This window comes from Papio anubis, chromosome 9, assembly GCF_008728515.1.
Source record: "Papio anubis isolate 15944 chromosome 9, Panubis1.0, whole genome shotgun sequence".
In the NCBI taxonomy this organism is placed as follows: Eukaryota; Metazoa; Chordata; class Mammalia; order Primates; family Cercopithecidae; genus Papio; species Papio anubis.
This window is the reverse complement of record NC_044984.1, coordinates 59,574,670-59,593,824: the sequence shown is the minus strand read 5'-3', so window position 1 is coordinate 59,593,824 and position 19,155 is coordinate 59,574,670. Positions and strand designations below refer to the sequence as shown.

Below are 19,155 nucleotides of genomic sequence, written 5' to 3'. Positions count from 1 at the left end.
ACGTATCACTCCAAATTTCTCCAAAGCATTTCTACAGACATTATCACAGCAGTTCCCTACAAAAATCACTGGCTGGAAGTAAAGTTGATTTTACCATACCCTCATTTAACAGACACAAAAAACAAGGCCCAGAGGTTATGTGTATCTTGCTTGCCCAAATAAAGCTTGTAGCTAACAATAAGATAAAGTATAAAAAAATTCTACTGCTGCCTGGTAGTTAATACTGTGAACTCTAAAGTTAGATCTTGGGTTCAAATGCTGGCTCCAACACGTAGTAGCTGTGGGACCTTGGACAAATCACTTGGAACCTTATTCCCTCTATCTTTCCATTTTCTCACAGACATAGTATGAGTAGTTACCTGCATGAAAATTAAAATAAAATGCTCACACACACTGAAAATTCTCAATAAATGTTTGCTCTTATCACCTAAGGCTTTAAAATCTGAAAGAAGGGACATTTAGAGATGAAATTTTTAAAAAACCAAAATAACACTGCTGTCAAAAGGATAAGAATATTTCTAGAACATCTTGAACCATAATCATAAATGTTCAGATTTTATAACATTTTCATTTTTGGCAAATTCATTCTTCATGTCTCTTCCTTTTTTAAAAATTACTCCTAAAAACCTGCAAGAAATAATAAAACCTACATTTATTAAAATTGTGTGGTTTTAAAGGTAGAATTCTCAATTGAGAAAATGGTAATACAGAAAAGGTGAAAGGAATGATCAACACACATTACTTCAATTATCCAACTATTTCTTTTGTGTACATATCCACTGTGGTAAGCTTTACCAGATGGTATACTCGAATTTACAGAAATTAATTTTTAAAGTATGTTTCCTAAGTCACAATATATAAAAATCTGATATATTGTTGCATGGTAACAAAATCCCAATCTGAAGGCTAGCTAGTGCAGAAATATTTAGGAGAAAGGAGAGAATGCCAGCCAAAGTGTGGGGAGAGTGTCACTCCCATAGTTCTAAAAAGTATGATACATACTTATCTTCTGGTATTACCTGGTACATAGTATAGGTGCTCAATAAATAATCTGAGTGAATGGGTGATTGAATGAATAAATGAGTAGGAGAAACTTAATGTTTCTTCAAATGAACTAAATCAAACAAGAAAACAATTGTGATCCCATGGGAGATACACTTATAAACCAAGGAAGTCATTAACAAGGCTGACCAAGGTTCCAAGTCATAGCTCAGAGCCTAGAAGTAGATATTCCAAGATTCCCCTCACCTCCTAATTAATTTCAACAATCCTCTTCATATGCTTTGAAAATTTTACCTTGGTGAACTCCTACAGAGCAAAAGCATCCTTTGTAAGTATAGCGTGCTTTCAGGAATTAGCCATAGTGAGCAAATTGTGTGTGTGTGTGTGTGTCTGTGTGTGTGTGTCTGTGTGCGCGCACGTGTGTACATACTCAGATACATATGAGCTAACTGAAAAACAAAATTAATTTTCTGCTATGTGCTAAAATACTCATTTGCTACTAAAGGGTTTTTTCTATTCATGTCACATTCAGGGCAGGACAGCAATTGCTGGTGCATACTTACTACCCAGTTAGTTCAGGAGAGCTGAACTAAACTCTTGCATAGTTTTACAACCAAGCCTTGTTTTTAAACTTTAGCTTGTCATTTGATAGTAACATAGCTGTAAAGATGAATTCAGAAGTCATCTTGCAAAAGTATTTTAAGTAAAAAGGTGTGCAAAAGCACAAAGCAATCAATCTGCTACCCAGGAAAAATTAAGTGGTATAATTTTAAACTATACCTCGAAACAAAAGAAAATGAAGACATATGAAAAGTAATTCATGATGGCTTCCATATGATAGATGCATTATTCTATTTTTAGAGATTACCTGTTACAATAATTTTTATAACCTTTTTGAAGAGCTAATTTCCTTAGAAATATATTTTTTAAATAATGACATTAAATGTGCAAAATAAATTATTACGATCTAACTTCTTTCTTCCTGATCAACTCTTGTTTAAAAAAATTTTGGTAGTATTGTTAATAAAGAATATTATTAACTATATATATATGATATAATGTATAAACTGATGCAGTTTAAACCATAGATTATTAAAACAGTGAAATCCAAAGGTTACTGCTCAAATATACTGCTACTGGTTCACTTTAAAATCTATGTTAAGGCCGGGCACTGTGGCGCACACCTGCAATCCCAGCACTTTGAGAGGCCAAGGTGGGTGGATTACTTGAGGTCAGGAGTTTAAGACCAGCCTGGCCAACATGGTGAAACCTCATCTTTACTAAAAAATACAAAAATTAGCTGGGCATGGTCCCATGTGCCTGTAATCCCAGACACTTGGGAGGTGGAAGCAGGAAAATCACTTGAACCTGGGTGGTGGAGGCTGCAGTGAGCAGATACTGCACCACTGCACTCCAGCCTGGGCGACAGAGCGAGACCCTGTCTCCAAAAAAATAATAAATAAATAAAATCTATGTTAAAAATAAATTCTAAATATGAAAATCAAAATCCAAAGTTATAAGCAAATAACTGTCATAACAATTTCCACAATTAATATTAAGCTATGTTCCCAAATTAAATGGCAGCAATTTTTAGTGTATAATCAATACAAGATTAAAATACATTTTTTAAAAAAACGTTATTTTAAGTTCTGGGACACATGTGCAGGATGTGCAGGTTTGTTACACAGGTAAACATGTGCCATGGCGGTTTGCTGCACCTATCAACCCATCACCTACGTATTAAACCCAGCATGCATTAGCTATTTCTCCTGACATTCTCCCCACCCTTAGAATATATCTTTATTCTAATTTAGATTATATCATTAGTAATAAAATTTTCACAAAGAAGTTAGTAGTACTTATTAACTAACAAGTATATTTTGGAGGAGAGTTCCAACAGTTTAAGGTGTCTTTCTCTTTTAAACAACTTATAAACTATATAATTATCTTTGCACTGAGGATAGAAATTTCCTTTTATTTATATAACATATTTTTCAGATAGGTAAAGTTAATACTGAATAACCAATGAGCAAGGAGAAGCAAGCTTTAAGAACTTCCCAACTCTTAGGAATCATGAAAATAATTTTTTAAAGTGTCCCTGAAATTATCAAACACATCCTTTCCATTAAAACGAATATGAGTATAAAAGGAAAATACAAAGTTTATTTAAAAGGAGCAAAAAAGGGGGAACAAATGTACGAAAAGGTCTTTATATCCTAAAAATGAACAATGGAAAGAACAAGTTGTAAGTGGTAATACAAATCAAAAGATCACTTTCCCTACCAGTTTTGAGACTGTGCAAATATTTAAAAAATTAGAAACAGTTTTCATATTGTATTATTGTTCTATGTATTACATATTATAGTTTGTATTATAGCAGATGCCCCCTCCCCTTTAATTAATCTAAAACCTTAAGGATAAAAAGTTCCATGTGATTCATAATTATTGAATGAATACCACTTTTCCTAAAGTTGTTAGGTTTCATAGATTATTCCTGGCACTTCTAGGATTTTATGAATCTATACTCTTCACAGTTTTCTAATAACAATAATAGTAGAGAACATATATCAAGTCCTTATTTATACATATTAAAAGGCAATCTAGAAGAACGGTTAAGAGCCACTATCTGAGTTCAACTACTGCTGCTTCACTTACTAGCTACAAGACCCTAGGTGAGTTACTTCTCAGTTACTTCTCCTTTTACTTATAAAATGGGATAAGTACCTACCTCATAAGGATTAAATAATAATTGTTTAGCTCAGTGCCTGGTACACAGTTAATGCTACATAAGGGTTAGTTATTATTATTACTATGTGCCATGTATAAGTTTTACTTTACACATATTACTTCATTAATTCTCATTTAACCTATTTTCCAGATGAGGATATTGAAGTTTACAACAGCTAAGCAACTTGCCTTAGTAAAAAAAAAACCTAGCAAGTGGAAGCGCCAATACTGACATCTAGGTTCTCTGATAGCTATGCCAATGTATCCTCAAACTAGTCTCCGTGGATATATCTGTAGAGATTCACAAGTTTTTCCTCTGATTATTTTTAATTTTAAATCATTCTAGGGATAATTTTCAAATGAAAAACATCTTCATAGAGTAGACTTTAATTTCTGAAATCATCAAACTGGTATACGCAAATCCCTGGCATTCATGGGAATATTCTCATAGATCTAGGATTTTTTTTTTTTTTTTTTTTTACAAAGCAGTCAACTCGTAAAACTTCAAACATAACACAGAGCTTTCATTCTTCAAGAATGAGAGAATAGGCCAGCCACTATGGCTGACACCTGTAATCCCAGCACTTTAGGAGGCGAAGGTAAGAGGATCACTTGAGCCCAGGAGTTCAAGACCAGCCAGGACAACAAAGTGAGACCCTATCTCAACAAAAAATACAAAAAATTAGCCAGGTGTGGTGGTGCAGAGCTATAGTCCCAGCTACTCAGGAGGCTGAGCTGTGAGGATTGCTTGAGTCCTGGGAGGTTGAGGCTGCAGTGACCCATGATCACACCACTGCAATCCAACCTGGGTGACACAGCAAGACCCTGTCTCATGTTGGGGAAAAAAAAAAGAATGAGAGCAACAACTATTTTTCAAAATGCTTATTCCCCATATTCATTTTAGATACCAAGTTCGGTTGGGACCTTTTGGCTAGTCTACTTTAAAAAGTAAAAGTATTTTTTAAATGACAATGACATAAAACAAGTTACCTCTTTGTAACAACCGGTCTTGGTTTTAAAGAAAAAAACAACACATTAAAAGAACAAACAAACATTTAAAAGTATTCCTTTAGTAAACAGTATTAGTACTCACATTCAGCACCAGTCTCTCATCTTCACTCCAATTCTGTATCTACAAGAGCCTTCAAGAATTTTTCACTTGAACAACTCAAATAATAAGTCCTAAGTAAACTCATTTTCCCTAGACCACTTTTCCCCAAACAAGATCCCTCTTCAACATCTCTAATTCCTTCAATGACATTACCATTCTCACAGTCATCCAGGTTCATGGCCAGAATAATCTTTGACTCCTATCTCTACTTTATTCCCTATATTCAAAACCGTATGTCTTTCTTCAAATGAATTATGTCGTTCAGAGGCCCAACTCCATTCCCACTTATCAACCTCCTTCAGGTTTCATCACCCTACTCCTTCCCTCCAATCCTATCACTATCTACACCATCACTTGTTTATCCTTCTTAAAAGACCAATTCAATCATGCTTGTCCTCTGCTTTATAACCTCTATGAACTCCATTACTCAACCTACAGAAAAAAATCCAAATGTTGAATTTAGAGCTTCTGATCATATAAGACCGATCATTTGAGAATTTACGGTGAATTCTCCCCTTTTATACAAGTGTGTCACCACATAATATCCCGTATGTTTCTTAGCCATTTCCTATTACCGTTATTAGTGCTGTGGAGGCTTCTACAGAAATAAGATTTCTTTTACATATCCTTACAAGACACTAAGTAGATAACCAATTACTGAGTTAGATATTATGAGTTAACAGTGCATATATACTGGGTACCTGATATGTGATCATTTATTCAACAGATATTTGCTGAATAATGAATCTGTGCTGAAGATACTAATGTGACTTCCATCTACTAAGAGATTTCCACGTGCCAGACAACACTAGCTTAGATGCATTATCTCACTTAATACAAGTCATCCTGAGACAGTATTATCAATCTCATTTTTAGTATGAGGCAATTATATCTCTAGTATAGTCTACTTTAAAAAGTAGAGCCAAAATCAGAACTGAGTAAAAAGTCTGTACTCTTTAACACTGTATTCTACTCCTATAGAAAGATTACTCTAAAGAGAGGAGCTGTAATCTATTTGGCATGATGGACACACAAATATAATACTTTGCCCTAAATACCATGAAGGATGCATTAATGTCTTATTTGAGCACAAAATGATGGGCCAAACTCTAGGGTAAAAAGACAGAGAGTCAGAGATGTCTGGAGATGACATATTTAAGAATGAATCACAGTTACACAATAAAGAAACAACATTCCCAAAAAAGGGGATAACTTGTGCAAAGGTAGAAAAGCACAAATTTCATTACTTAGAGAACATCAAGTAGTTCAGTTTTCTAGAAATTAAGTGTGATAAGGGGGACTGGTAGAAAGGGCAAGTATAGTCAGATCTTGAACAGTTTAGCCAAGGAGTTTAGATTTTGGCCAATAACTAACAGAAAGCCATTGTGTAATTTTAAACAAGAGGGGATGATCACATTTGTGCTTTAGAACTACTGCTCTGTACTGACAAACGGACTGGAAGAGCTAAAGCCTAGAAGCAGGGACACCATTTTAGGTTACTAAAAGAGTTCAGCCAAGAGACTAACCTAGAACAGTGGCGAGGAACAGAAAAAGACTGATTCAAAAGATACACAGGAAACAGAACTACAGGACTTGGTAACCAATTAGGTTGGGGGTTTGGAGGAAGGTGAGGGAAAGGAAAGAATCTAGGTAAATCCAAGGTTTCTCTCTTGAGCTCTGTCTGGGTGGATGGAAGCACCATTAACTAAAACAGGGAAGAGGAGCAAAAACAAGATAAATATAAGGAAAATGTCAGATGGTATTGGTACATACTTCTAGTATACCCAAAACATGTCTAGTAAACAAATAGGTATACCTAGATCTCAGGAGAAATCCCAGGTAAAAATACAAAACGAAGATAATGGCCAGGAGAGTGAATGAAACTTCCTAGAGAAATGTGTACAATAGGAGACAGCCAAAGATCAAGCTGTGGAGACCACCAATATTTAAAACAGGCAGACAGGAGTATGAAAACTAAGAGAGAGTAGTGATACAGAAGCTTAGAAAGGAGAAAGTTTCATGAAGAAGGGAGCTGTCAATGCACTAAACATACCAAAGAGATGAGGATTTGAAAATTGAGTAACTGGTGACTTGAAGAAGAGAGATAGCAGAGGAATGACTGGTGAAGAAAGCTAAACTAGACAGGGTTGAGTGAATGGCAGGGAAGAAAATAGAGGTAGAAAGTTTGAGAAGAGAGTAACAACTAGAGAAGAAAAGAGCATTGAAGAGCAACATTTTTAGAATGATAGAGATTTTAGCATTTTTATACAATGAGAAAGGGACTAGTGGAAAATGAGATTTTAAAGTTATACCTCTGTACTTAAAATTAGTATATGGAAAAGTTACCCATAATACAATGTTAAGTGAAAAAACAAGTTGCAGAACATGTATGCTATAATGTCACTTAAAATTCTGACTCCTTTCAACGCCCTTCAAGGTGTTTAGGTCTTTACGATCTGGCCCATACCTACCTCTAACTTCACAGCATGCCATTTTCCCCTTCATTCATTATGTCCCAGGAACACTGGCCATTCTTTTTGGTCCTTCAACACACAAGGCTGTTCTCGCCTCAGGAATTCTGCACTTGCTGTTACTTCTGCCAGAATGCTCTTCTCCTGATCAAAGGCTAGTTCCTTCAAGTCATTCATATCTCAGTTCAAACATCCTTCCTCAGAGAGGTCTGCCTACCTTTATGTAATATTGCATATCTCTTCACCTCAGCCCCATAAAGTTACCAGCAATACCTTGTGTTAGCAACTACCATTATCTGAAATTCTTATTTACTTGTCCATTCCCCTCCTAGAAGTGTAAGCTCTGTAACAGAGATTTCATCTTCCACATATGCAACATATTGTTCGCCACATATCTCTGCTGCTTAAAATAGTACCGGGCACATAGTAGACACTCTGTTTTTGAATGAAAATCTGTACGCACACACATATACACACACACACACAGATGTATTTACATGAAAAATATTAAGGAAGGTCAGAAAGGATCTTAATACTTGAACTTATTTATATGGGGGCAGCATGAGGCTAGGAAGAGAGGCATACAATAACCATTCACTGTTTCCTTCATCTCTATTCAAACTTTCTGTAGAAGTCATGTCTTTTGTAACTGAAAAAAAAAAAAATTAATAATGATCATATGAGCCTAGGACAGTTGATCTACTCTGCTTCTCTATTTTCGTTTGGTGGGCTATAATGATCTAATCGCCTGTGGAACAAGTGACTACTCTGACTGCAGGTTGATCCTTGAGTTGTTTTGGTATGGCAGTTCAAAGTTAGAATCTTAAACCTTGGAGCTGGAAAGAGCTTAGGAATCATCTAATCCAACCCCCTAGTTTTATAGATGAGGAAGAAGAGACTTATAGCAATTCAATTAATAAAAAATAGGGTATTGATGAAAAAGTTTCAAAGACTATATGATTAAGAACAATTTAAAAGACTAATCTATTATATGTTATATGTAATTTAAAGAACTAATAAAAGCCTCCTAAAAGTTACTCTCACATATAACCTACAATCTTCTGGTGAAAACTATTGCTCAAAGTACAAGGATTTCCCTAAGCATAGTATTTGACCAACGAACTCCACGGTTAAAGCATCATAATATAACAAAGGATATCGAATACGCGTGTGTGTGTGTCTGTGTGTGTGTATACATATATATATGGAGTGAAAATATTATTCACTCTTGATACCCTAACACTGTTAGGTGTGCAGACTAACTGAAGTTAGGCACTTCTTTCCACAGGGTAGACATATAATATGTCAAGTATATCATACATTAAGGATTCATCATACTTTGATTCAAATTTCTGTATTAATTTCTATAATGTGTATTTAATGGGATAAAAACCAAATGTTAAACAGGTAAGAAATGCACTACTATATCATTTATAGAAATGTCTTAACTATTTCTCTCTCTAGTTTACCAGGAATACAACAAATTTTGTCTAAACTTCTGAATAATACCACCTTATGCTTAACACACTGTCTCACTTGACCCTCACAACCCCAGAGACAGCAGATACTGTTATTTCCATTTAGTATATAAAATGAGGCTCAGAGATTAAGGAGCTTCACCACAGTCATTCAGACAAGTCCTAGAACCCAGATCCTCTACTTCTTAGCCATTGTTCTTTCCAACACCCAGATTACTTCACATTTACCATTTACTAAAATGTAAATATAATTTCCTTCCTTCCTTATCCGTGAAGGTGAAGAGTACCAAAATCCTAGCATTCCTATCCTATTCTACCTGAACTTTTAGTACATCACATTAGTCATTCATCTTAATACTGATGAGAAAGATGTGAAAGTCACCTTAATTGAGAATTGTGCTTATCAATAATTCTGTATGAAATCCTACCAGTCAATTCCTTTTTTTTTTTTTTGAGATGGAGTCTTGCTCAGTAGCCCAGGCTGGAGTGCAGTGGCGCGATCGCCCACCACCACACCCGACTAATTTTTTTTGTATTTTTAGTAGAGACGGGGTTTCACCATGTTAGCCAGGATGGTCTCGATCTCCTGACCTCGTGATCCACCCGCCTCGGCCTCCCAAAGTGCTGGGATTACAAGCGTGAGCCACCGTGCACAGCCGTCAATTACTTTCTTAATCATAATAAAGGTACCTACTTATTTAGAAAGTTCTCTACAAACAATACCCAAAATTGTTAAAATGGTCTTTATAGTTGGAAATAAAATCTGAAACCAAATCTTAGCCTTACTACTAACTGTTCAACACTCAGTGCATTTCTTAACTTAGTATCATCCTCATCCAAAAAATGAGGATAATACCACCTGCTTCTGTGAGTTGCTGGGAAGATGAAATGGTACAATAGATGTAAAACAATTAGCTCTTAGAAAATGGCCAGATCTGCTAACATGGTGAAACTCCGTCTCTAAAAAATACAAAAAAGAAATTAGCCAGGCCTGGTGGCACGTGCATATAGTCCCAGCTACTAGGGAGGCCGAGGCAGGAGAATCGTTTGAACCCGGGAGGCGGAGGTTGCAGTGACCAGAGATCGTGCCACTGCACTCCAGCCTGGCGACAGAGTGAGACTGTCTCAAAAAAAAAAGAAAAAGGCCAGATCTTATAGCTGTTAGAGACACAGATGCAGATAGCTACTGCTGATAGGTAATGTCATTTAATTTATGTGAACTTTTACTAGTTGAACTTCTAGTGTGCCCTTATTTTTTTTCTCCCCAATATTTGGGGCAGGACACAATACACTCATGCTCCCAGGGAACAAATTAAAGTGAGAGCTGAATTTCATTCTTGTTCTAACCCCTGTAATTAAGCAATAGAGTAATAATCTATTATTTGACTGTCTTGGAATTGGCTATATCAAAGCTTACACTATTTTGACTCCTATTCTTTATCTGAGTTGGCTAAATGCATCTTTCACTCTATTTTGAAATAAAACTAATAAGCCAACTTTATGAATACAAATAAAAATACGGTGAATTCATCTTGGGTGAAAAGAGTAGGAAGGCTTCAGGGGGAATGCAGAGAGAGACCTAACACTGAGAAATTATGTATTCAGAAGTCCATTTTGTACTAATTTACTTTCTCTTTTAATCTTCACAAACATCATTCTAGTCAATAGAGGCCTCATTTTATAGATTAGGAAAGTTCAGAAGCTTTAACTCTTACTCTCTCCCTTTTGCTCAAGGTGCTTAACCACTTTAACCTACAAGAAGGCTCTCTTGCTCAACTCAAGGTCTTTCCTCTTACAATCTCTGTTCAGAATGGTCTCCTGTTTCTCAACAAGGCTGTCTCCTGCTTCAGGTCTCACCTCAAACAGTACCTCCTCCGCTCAATCTAAAGCAGTGTACACCTACGTCAGTGTAGTGTGGTAAGTTTTTTTAAAAAAAGGAAAAAAAATAAAGTTGTGTACTTCAATTACTCATCTTTATTTCCTTCGCAGAACACAAAATGGTCTGTATTCATCTTCTTTTTGTGTTTAAGGGCAGAAATACTTTGATAATGACAATGAACACACCTACCTACAGTCATTTAGCAAGTAAATAACAGGACCTGGAAACCAATCCAAGGAAATCTGACTGCAAGCTCCTGCACTGCCCTACCACTACTTTTTGTACAGATGACAGGGAAAGTGCTTTGGGCTGGGAAATAAATTAAAAGGTGTGCCTTGCTGCTTTTTTATATTCATTCACTATTAAGAAATTATACATATAGTTAATATGACAAAATATTTAACCCGAATTTATGCATACAGTTAATACTACAAATAATTCGAATTTCAAGAGCCACTACATTGCCTGCTAGAATCACAACTCAATTTGAAAAAACACTACATTTATAATGTGCCTTATCCTAATACTTCAAATTTGTTGAGTGATTGGCATCTGCGCAAATAGTTATTTAGGGCTAAAAGAAAACTGTCACATATACAAATAAGTTTTACTAACAAGCTTATAATATTCTTCTAAAAATTGTTCTGAATTTTACAATACATCATGCAGAAAACTTAACACCAGTCATATGATATCATTTCGATAATGGTGTTCTTTCTTAAAGAAAGATGACACATGCACTGACTGTTGCGTTTTTGCTGTCAAACCATGTTCTTGCAGGTAAGTCAGTTCATGTAAAACGCTAAGCGCGGCTAAAGCGGACCACTAACAACATTCCCTTTGTTACCTTACCCACAGGATTTAATACTTACTGCTGAGTTCTCCATCCTCAGATACTCCTGTCCCTCTCATTCCTAGGTAAGTCAGTCCCAGTATTAGGAAAAATAAGCAGGCAGCAGTTAACAGAAACATCGACAAGTAGTGGGCACTGAAACTCCCTGTTGGGGACACCTCCTCCCGTTTAAATTGCTGGAGAAGTTCCTCTTCGGGTTCGGAAAGCTTCGGTTTGTTGTATGTGTTTTTCAGGTAGGTATGATTGGAGCCCGTATGATTGGCGTGGTTGATCCTGAGTGAACTAGCGGCGGCCACCGCCGCACTGGGAGGGAGGCTGTTAGAATAAATCCTGGGAGAGTCCACATTGAAGGCCCCACCGCCAATATGATTATTGGTTTTCAGAAGGGAGCCTGTTGACGAATCCAAGGTTGAGTCCATGTCAGTAAGTGGCGGGGGCAGGAGTGGGGTCAGTTTCTTAGCGTTAACACGGTATCTAGGAACCGGGCTGGAGTCCACTTGATCACACCCTCCTCCCTGCTCCGCCGTCGCCGCCTCTTCGAGGTTTCGGCTCCTGTCTAGACTCCCGGCAGCCGCCGCCCTGTCATTCATCGCGTGTCCTCCCCCTCCCTGAACTGAAGTCTCCAGCCTGCCGCCGGCCGATTTAGCAGTCAGCGGGGAGAGAGGCTTACTATGGGTTCGTCTGGGCCGATGCCGGGAAAGGGAGTCGTCCTTTAATACCTGTCTGCTGGAGGCCACGTCGTCGTCGTCCTCTTCCTCTGAGTCCGAATAGTTTTCCCGGCAGCTGTAGGGGACAAGCCGGCTGCCATTCACGGTCCGGCTCGCCCAGAGCGGCTCCTCGGCCTCCGGGTCCCTCTCCTCACCGTCCTCTCCCTCCCCTTCCTCGTCCTCCACTGCTCCATCTTTCCCCGGCAGGGTCTGCAGGTCGGGGCCCGCCGGCCTCCTGGCCCCCCACCACGAGTGGGGCTTCCTTCGCTCGGCAGAGTTGCTGTTAGTCACCTCGCTGGCGGCCAGGGGCGCCGGCGGCGCTTTGAGCCCGCGGTACTGGAGCGAAGCCCGGTCTTTCCTCCCGCCGCCGCCGGCCTGGTCCCGGGGACTGGCCTCCACGTCCGACTCGTCCGAGCTGAAGCCCAGCAGCACTTTGCTGCCAGCCGTGGGGGCGGCGGAGGCGCCCCCGGGCCCTCCTAGGAGGTTCTCCGAGCCGGAGGCCGAGATTCGGCACAGGCCCCCAGGAGTCCGTAAGTAGGAGAGGTCGCCCGCGACTGGCCGGACCCCCATCCCCGCGGCTGATGCCGCCGCTGGTCCCGCGGCTACGACCGTGGCGGCTGCCGTGTTATTGTTATTACTGTTCCGCGTCTTGTTGCCGCGGCCCCCCGACCGGTGCTGTTGCTGCTCTTCCTCTCGAAGCTTCTTCAGCTTCTTGAGGTAGACCGGGCGGGTGCTCTCCGTCACTGGTCCGGGAGACAGGCCGTAACGGCGGAGCTGAGAGAAAAGCTCCTCATCCGAGAGCTGCTGAGGTGCCGAAGCCGCTGCCGCCGCCATTTTCTCTCCAGGGTGTTTTACAAGCTCCGCGCTACCGGAAGTGACGCGCCGCCCTAGACCCTGAACTAGACCGCGCGGCGTCGCCCTCCCAGCGCTGCGGGCGTCTCGGCCAATGGGAGGCGCGGGAGGAGCTCACCTGAGCGGGAAACAGCCACCTGAGCAGCGCGCGGCTCCCACGGCGGAGACTGTTTCTACTCTCTCACCTTGAGGTGTTGGCGCATTCTCCCCGCTCTTCTCTGTCTCATCTCCAGCTGTTCTCCGCCCTGCCCTTCCAAGCGCCGTTCCCAGGAGCTGTCTCTTACTAAACCACACCTTGACCTCTCCTTACTAGGTTCCTGCCACCGGGCAGTAATAATTGAAATCTACCTTGAAGTTCATGGCATAAGTTTTCTTTACATCTGGATTCCCACTGCCAAGGAAGCCTAGACCTACTGAAAGAAATTCTGCTGGCCAGACTAGATTGGCAGCTTTCCCGTCTGACTTCAGTTCGTCTTTCGCTTGACTTACCAAAAAAAAAAAAAAAATTGACTTTCTCTCACTGCTCTTGAGAAGCCTCACCTCTCCCATTCTGAGAAGATACAGAGTACACCAATCACAATACAATTTTCTTCTAGCGTAATGGCTGTTCATATTCATTAGTTAATTGTAAGATATCTTATTTTTTCCTTTTTTGAAACCTAATGACTTCCCTACGTCAGCACTTCTGAAAGTGAAAGCTTATCTGCTTCATTTTAAGACTCTCAAAGACATAACACATGATCCTATTTATTTCCTTCTTAGCACCTTTCCAACCAATAGTTATTTATTAGTTATTAATAAATATTTGTATTTATTTTCAAAATTATTTATTGTCCTATCCTTTTGGACTGTAATAAGCTCCATGTGTGGAGGAACCTTGCTTCTGTTACGATACAAGTAGAAGCTCAATAAATATTTGTTGAATTAATTAAAGAATTGCAAACAAAGGATAGTATGAGATGAATATTTTGAAATAAGACTAGTGCCAGGTGAGGTGGAGAAACCTTCACACAAAGTCAAAAAAACAAGGACGAGACCTGGAAACCCAACTCTCCCATTTACAGAATAGGAAATGAATCCCAGAGAGGTGAAATATGCCCAGTGTGGTGAAGATCTTTTCCCATTTTCCCATTTCCCCAAACCTTGGCAGACAGACAATTCTTTAGTACTTCAATCCTAGTAGCTACAAAATACTACAATAATTTTTTGTTGTTGAATGAGCTATTTTATCTATTACATTACATTATACACCTGTACAGAAAAATGTTAGTCAAAAGCATAGATACCGCTGGGCGCGGTGGCTCACCCCTGTAATCCCAGCACTTTGGGAGGCCGACGGGGGGGTGCGGATCACGAGGTCAGGAGTTTGAGACCAGCCTGGCTAACATGGTGAAACCCCGTCTCTACTAAAAATACAAAAAAAAAAAAAAAAGAAAGAAAAGCCGGGCGTGGTGACAGGCGCCTATAATCTCAGCTACTCCGGAGGCTGAGGCAGGAGAATTGCTTGAACCCGGGAAGGTGGAGGTTGCAATGAGCCGAGATCGCGCCACTGCACTCCAGCCTGGGCAACAAGAACGAGACTCCGTCTAAAAAAAAAAAAAAAAAAAAAAAAAAAAAAAAAAAAGCATAGATACTAGCTTTTCAATAACCAGAATCAAACAGCAGAATAATACCTCAATTTTTCACTTTTCCTAGCAAAAGGTTGCCATCTTCTCAAAAAAAACTTTTCTGTGGAGGACACTTCCTCACTTCCTTGTCCTTTATCATTGAGACTTTAAGATTTACAAATGTTCCTGAATCTATGACCGTTACACACTTATAAGAGAGTTTTGAACGGTAAATTATAGTGGCTATGATGATGATGACCTGGACTTTATTGCCATAATTATCTGGGTGGGAACTAAAATTATTATAAACTTAGCGGACTTGTGTCTCCATGTAGCAGAGTGCTTAAGCTGTGAACTTTGGAGTTAGACAAAACTATATATGGACCCAGCCCTTTCTTACTTTAATTCTTGGTTCAACATTTGCTTTATGCCATACTGGCTCCTCTGATAGGAATCATAGAGCTCTGTTGGTTCAGCCTCTGATTTTCATGAACCTTTAAATGACCTCCTATAAGGACTGTTGAACCATTTATGTTTCTGCCTGTGACTTTGGACAAGTTAATTCATCTTTCCGAGCTTTAGCTTCTGTACAAACAGAAGAGGGATGATAAAAATTCCTCAGAAGGCTGTTTTAAAGAGTAAATAAACTATATAATCTGCATAATGCCTAGCACCATACGTAACACACAGTGTGCACTCAACAAATGTTAGTCAATATATAAAGCTAAGTATTGTGTGCAGCCATTTCGGTAGCATGGCCCCTAAGAACGCTATGTAATAGCAATTAAAGAAAATGCTGGCCGGGCGCGGTGGCTCAAGCCTGTAATCCCAGCACTTTGGGAGGCCGAGACGGGTGGATCACGAGGTCAGGAGATCGAGACCATCCTGGCTAACACGGTGAAACCCCGTCTCTACTAAAAAAATACAAAAAACTAGCCGGGCGAGGTGGCGGGCGCCTGTAGTCCCAGCTACACGGGAGGCTGAGGCAGGAGAATGGCGTGAACCCAGGAGGCTGAGCTTGCAGTGAGCCGAGATGGTGCCACTGCACTCCAGCCCGGGCGACAGAGACTCCGTCTCAAAAAAAAAAAAAAAAAAGAAAATGCTACTCCATAGACAAAAATGGAAATGGTCAAACTTCCCTCAAGGCATTAAGTAATTCCAATGAAGAGTTAATGAAGATGGGCCGGGTGCGGTGGCCCATGCCTGTAATCCCAGCACTTTGGGACGCCAAGGCGGGCGGATCACCTGAGGTCAGGAGTTTGAGACCAACCTGGGCAACATGGTGAAATCCCATCTCTACCAAAAAGTTACAAAAATGGCATGATGGCGGGCGCCTGTAATCCCAGCTACTCGGGAGGCTGAGGCAGGAGAATGTCTTGAACCCGAGAGGCAGAGTTTGCAGTGAGCAGAGATAGCACCACCGCACTCCAGCCTGGACGCCAGAGGGAGACTCCGCCCCCCTCAAAAAAAAGAAATACAAAAAAAAAAAAAAAAGCCAGGTGTGGTGGCGCATGCCTGTAATTCCAGCTACTCAGGAGGCTGAGGCAGGAGAATCGCTTGAACCCAGGAGGCAGAGGTTGCAGTGAGCCGAGATCGTGCCACTGCACTCCAGCCTGCATGATGGAGCAAGACTCAGTCTAAAAAAAAAAAAAAAAAAAAAAAAATTTTAAATGTGGAGGATATTGCCTGCCCTACCTGGCAGACAATTCAATCAATATTTGTTGAGAATGATGAATGAACACTGTATGTGAAAATGTTGTTCAAATATGTTGTTTACAGGTTAAGTATTATTATCAGATATTAATAATAATGACAACTATGATTGATATGCTACTTTATACTTTTCAAAGAATTTTCCTATACATGACTTTGTTTGATCTACAAGAAACCTTTCCACTCTGAAGATACTGAGAGCATAATTTATTTCATGGAACTATATGGGTTTATAATTACCCTTTGTTTGGTGTTTGAGAAGACCCAATACTTTTTCAGGAGAACCTTCACTACCTCAACACTGTCACTGCTCACTTCCAACATTCTCCTCATTTGCCAGTGGATCTTGCTCCTGCTTCCAGACTGGCTAACACTTAAAGTATGAGGCTCTATTCTTGACTACACCCGAATACTTGACAGGCAGTGCAATGTCAAACTCAGCCCCGCTCCATAACTTCCAAAAATCTGAGGAAAACATTTATGATGGATTCTGGTCCAACTCTTCTTTGAGGTGTTTTTATTTCTGCATTAAGCCCCCTTATGAAAGACCAATGTAGCTTGGGCCACATTACTAACACGCTATTCCTCCTACTCTCTTTCCCTACCCACCCTGTTCCCAATAGAATACCTTTCACCATGTCACCCATTTAACCTTGACATCAGTTTATATTGAAGAATGATATGAATGCAACATTTCGTTCAAATAAAGATATTGCTGAGAGTTCATTTCCTTAAAGAATGTCCTGTCTGGTCTCATTATTAGAAATGGTTGTATATTTCCAGAGCAATTCACTTGTTTTAATTTTTACTGAAATGACATTCATAAAATATAACATTAATTGTTTTATTTTATTTTATTTTTGAGACAGTCTTGCTGTGTCTCCCAAGCTGGAGTGCAGTGGTGCTATCTCAGCTCACTGCAACCTCTGCTTCCCGGGTTCAAGCAATTTTCCTGCCTCAGCCTCCCAAGTGGCTGAGACTGCAGGTACACACCACCATGCCTGGCTAATTTTTGTATTTTTAGTAGATACAGGGTTTTGCTATGTTGGCCAGGCTGGTCTCAAACTCCTGACCTCAGGTGATCCACCCACCTTGGCCTTCCAAAGTGCTGGGATTACAGGCGTGAGCCACTGCACCCGGCAACATTAGTCATTTTAAAGTATACAATTAATGGCATTTAGTACATTCATAATGTTGCACAACCATCAACTCTATCTAGTCCCAAAACATTTTCATCACCCACAAAGTAAACCCGGAACTCATTAAGCAGCCACTTCCTATTTTCCTCTCTCCCCAGCCCCTGACAAATACTAGTATACTTCTTGTCTTTAGGGACTTAACTAGTCTGGCTATTTCATGTAAATGGGATCATACATTACATGACCTCTTGTTTCTAGCTCCTTTCACTTGTTTTCGAGGATCATGTGTGTTGCAGCATGTATCAGTACTTCATTTCTTTTTATGACTGAATAATATATTTCATTGCATGAATATGCCATATTTTATTTATCCATTCATCCATTGATGAACATTTTGGTTGTTTCCACCTTTGGTTATTGTGAATAATGCTACATTGGTGTATAAGTATCTGTTTGAATAGCTGTTTTCATTTTTTTTTAGGTATGTACTTCAAAGTGGAATTGCAGATTATATGGTAATTCTATGTTGAACTTTTTGAGGAATCACAAGACTACTAATTTGTTTTTAACTTTATGAATGTGTTCAAGCAAATAAGGAAGCCATTAGGCCTGTGCGGTGCCTCACACCTGTAATCCAAGCACTTTGGGAGGCCGAGGAGGGATCACTTGGGGTTAGGAGTTTGAGACCAGCCTGGCCAACATGGTAAAACCCATCTCTACTAAAAATTCAAAAATTAGCCAGGTGTGGTGGCTCGTGCCTGTAATCCCAGCTACTTGGAGGGCTGAGGCAGGAGAATCACTTGAACTCAGAAGGCGGAGGGTGCATGAGCTGAGGTCGCAGCACTGCACTCCAGCCTGGGTGACAGAGCAAGACTGAGTCTCAAAACAAAAAAGAAAAAACAAGAAGGAGGCCATTAGCCTAAGGTTGTCTCTGCACCTAAAGCTCTTATATAAGCAAACTGAAACTGAAGTGGAAGCAGTTCTTGTAATTAACTTAAAAAAAAAAAAAAAAAAACCCACCAGCTTTAGCCAATCACAAACAGCCAATCAGCTGATTGGATACATAACTAGAGACTTCCCATCAGACCATGCCCAAATAAGGCCAATGCATAGCTGTAGCTAATCGGGTAATTTCTGTACTTTGTTTCCGTGTCGTGGCAAACAAAAAAAAAAAAGAAAAGAAAAAAGAAACACCTCCCTGCTTTGGCTGCTAGAGTGGAGCCCATAAACTCTTTTTGGTTTTGATACTTCCCAATTCATTAATCATTATTTTCCTTAAACTCTGTCAAATTTATTTTGTCTTAAGTTTTCCTTTTAACAGATGGACACTGTCTGGTGACTTGCCATGTTTCCCCCTTTGAGATGACAGCTAAGAAGTTTATACTCAAATTTGCAATCCAGTCAGAGCAAGTGTATAGGACTACGTAGCCTGTATTTTATACATTAACCTTCTTGCTGAGTCCATCTAAGTTTCCTAACTTTATTTTTGTGTGTGTCATTTTAAAATATTTTTATTTTATTTTATTTTGGTCAAGCATGGTGGCAGATGCCTGTTATCCCAACCCTTTGGGAGGCCAATCACTTGAGCTCAGGAGTTCAAGACCAGCCTGGGCAGT

General features: G+C 39.7%; 1 protein-coding gene across 2 annotated transcripts in view; it reads right to left on the bottom strand.

Annotated features, from left to right (window-relative positions):
• LEMD3 (LEM domain containing 3) overlaps positions 1–13,566 on the bottom strand; it is a 79,391-nt gene extending 65,825 nt beyond the window's left edge. The window contains exon 1 of one of the 2 annotated variants that reach the window (XM_021922567.2): positions 11,541–13,566. In XM_021922567.2, the coding sequence (XP_021778259.1) occupies positions 11,541–13,062 (1,522 nt within the window). In that variant the 5' untranslated portion in view covers positions 13,063–13,566. The remainder of the gene's footprint in view (positions 1–11,540) is intronic. The other variant, XM_003906727.5, reaches the window with a different exon arrangement.
• Positions 13,567–19,155: the final 5,589 nt, after the last annotated feature.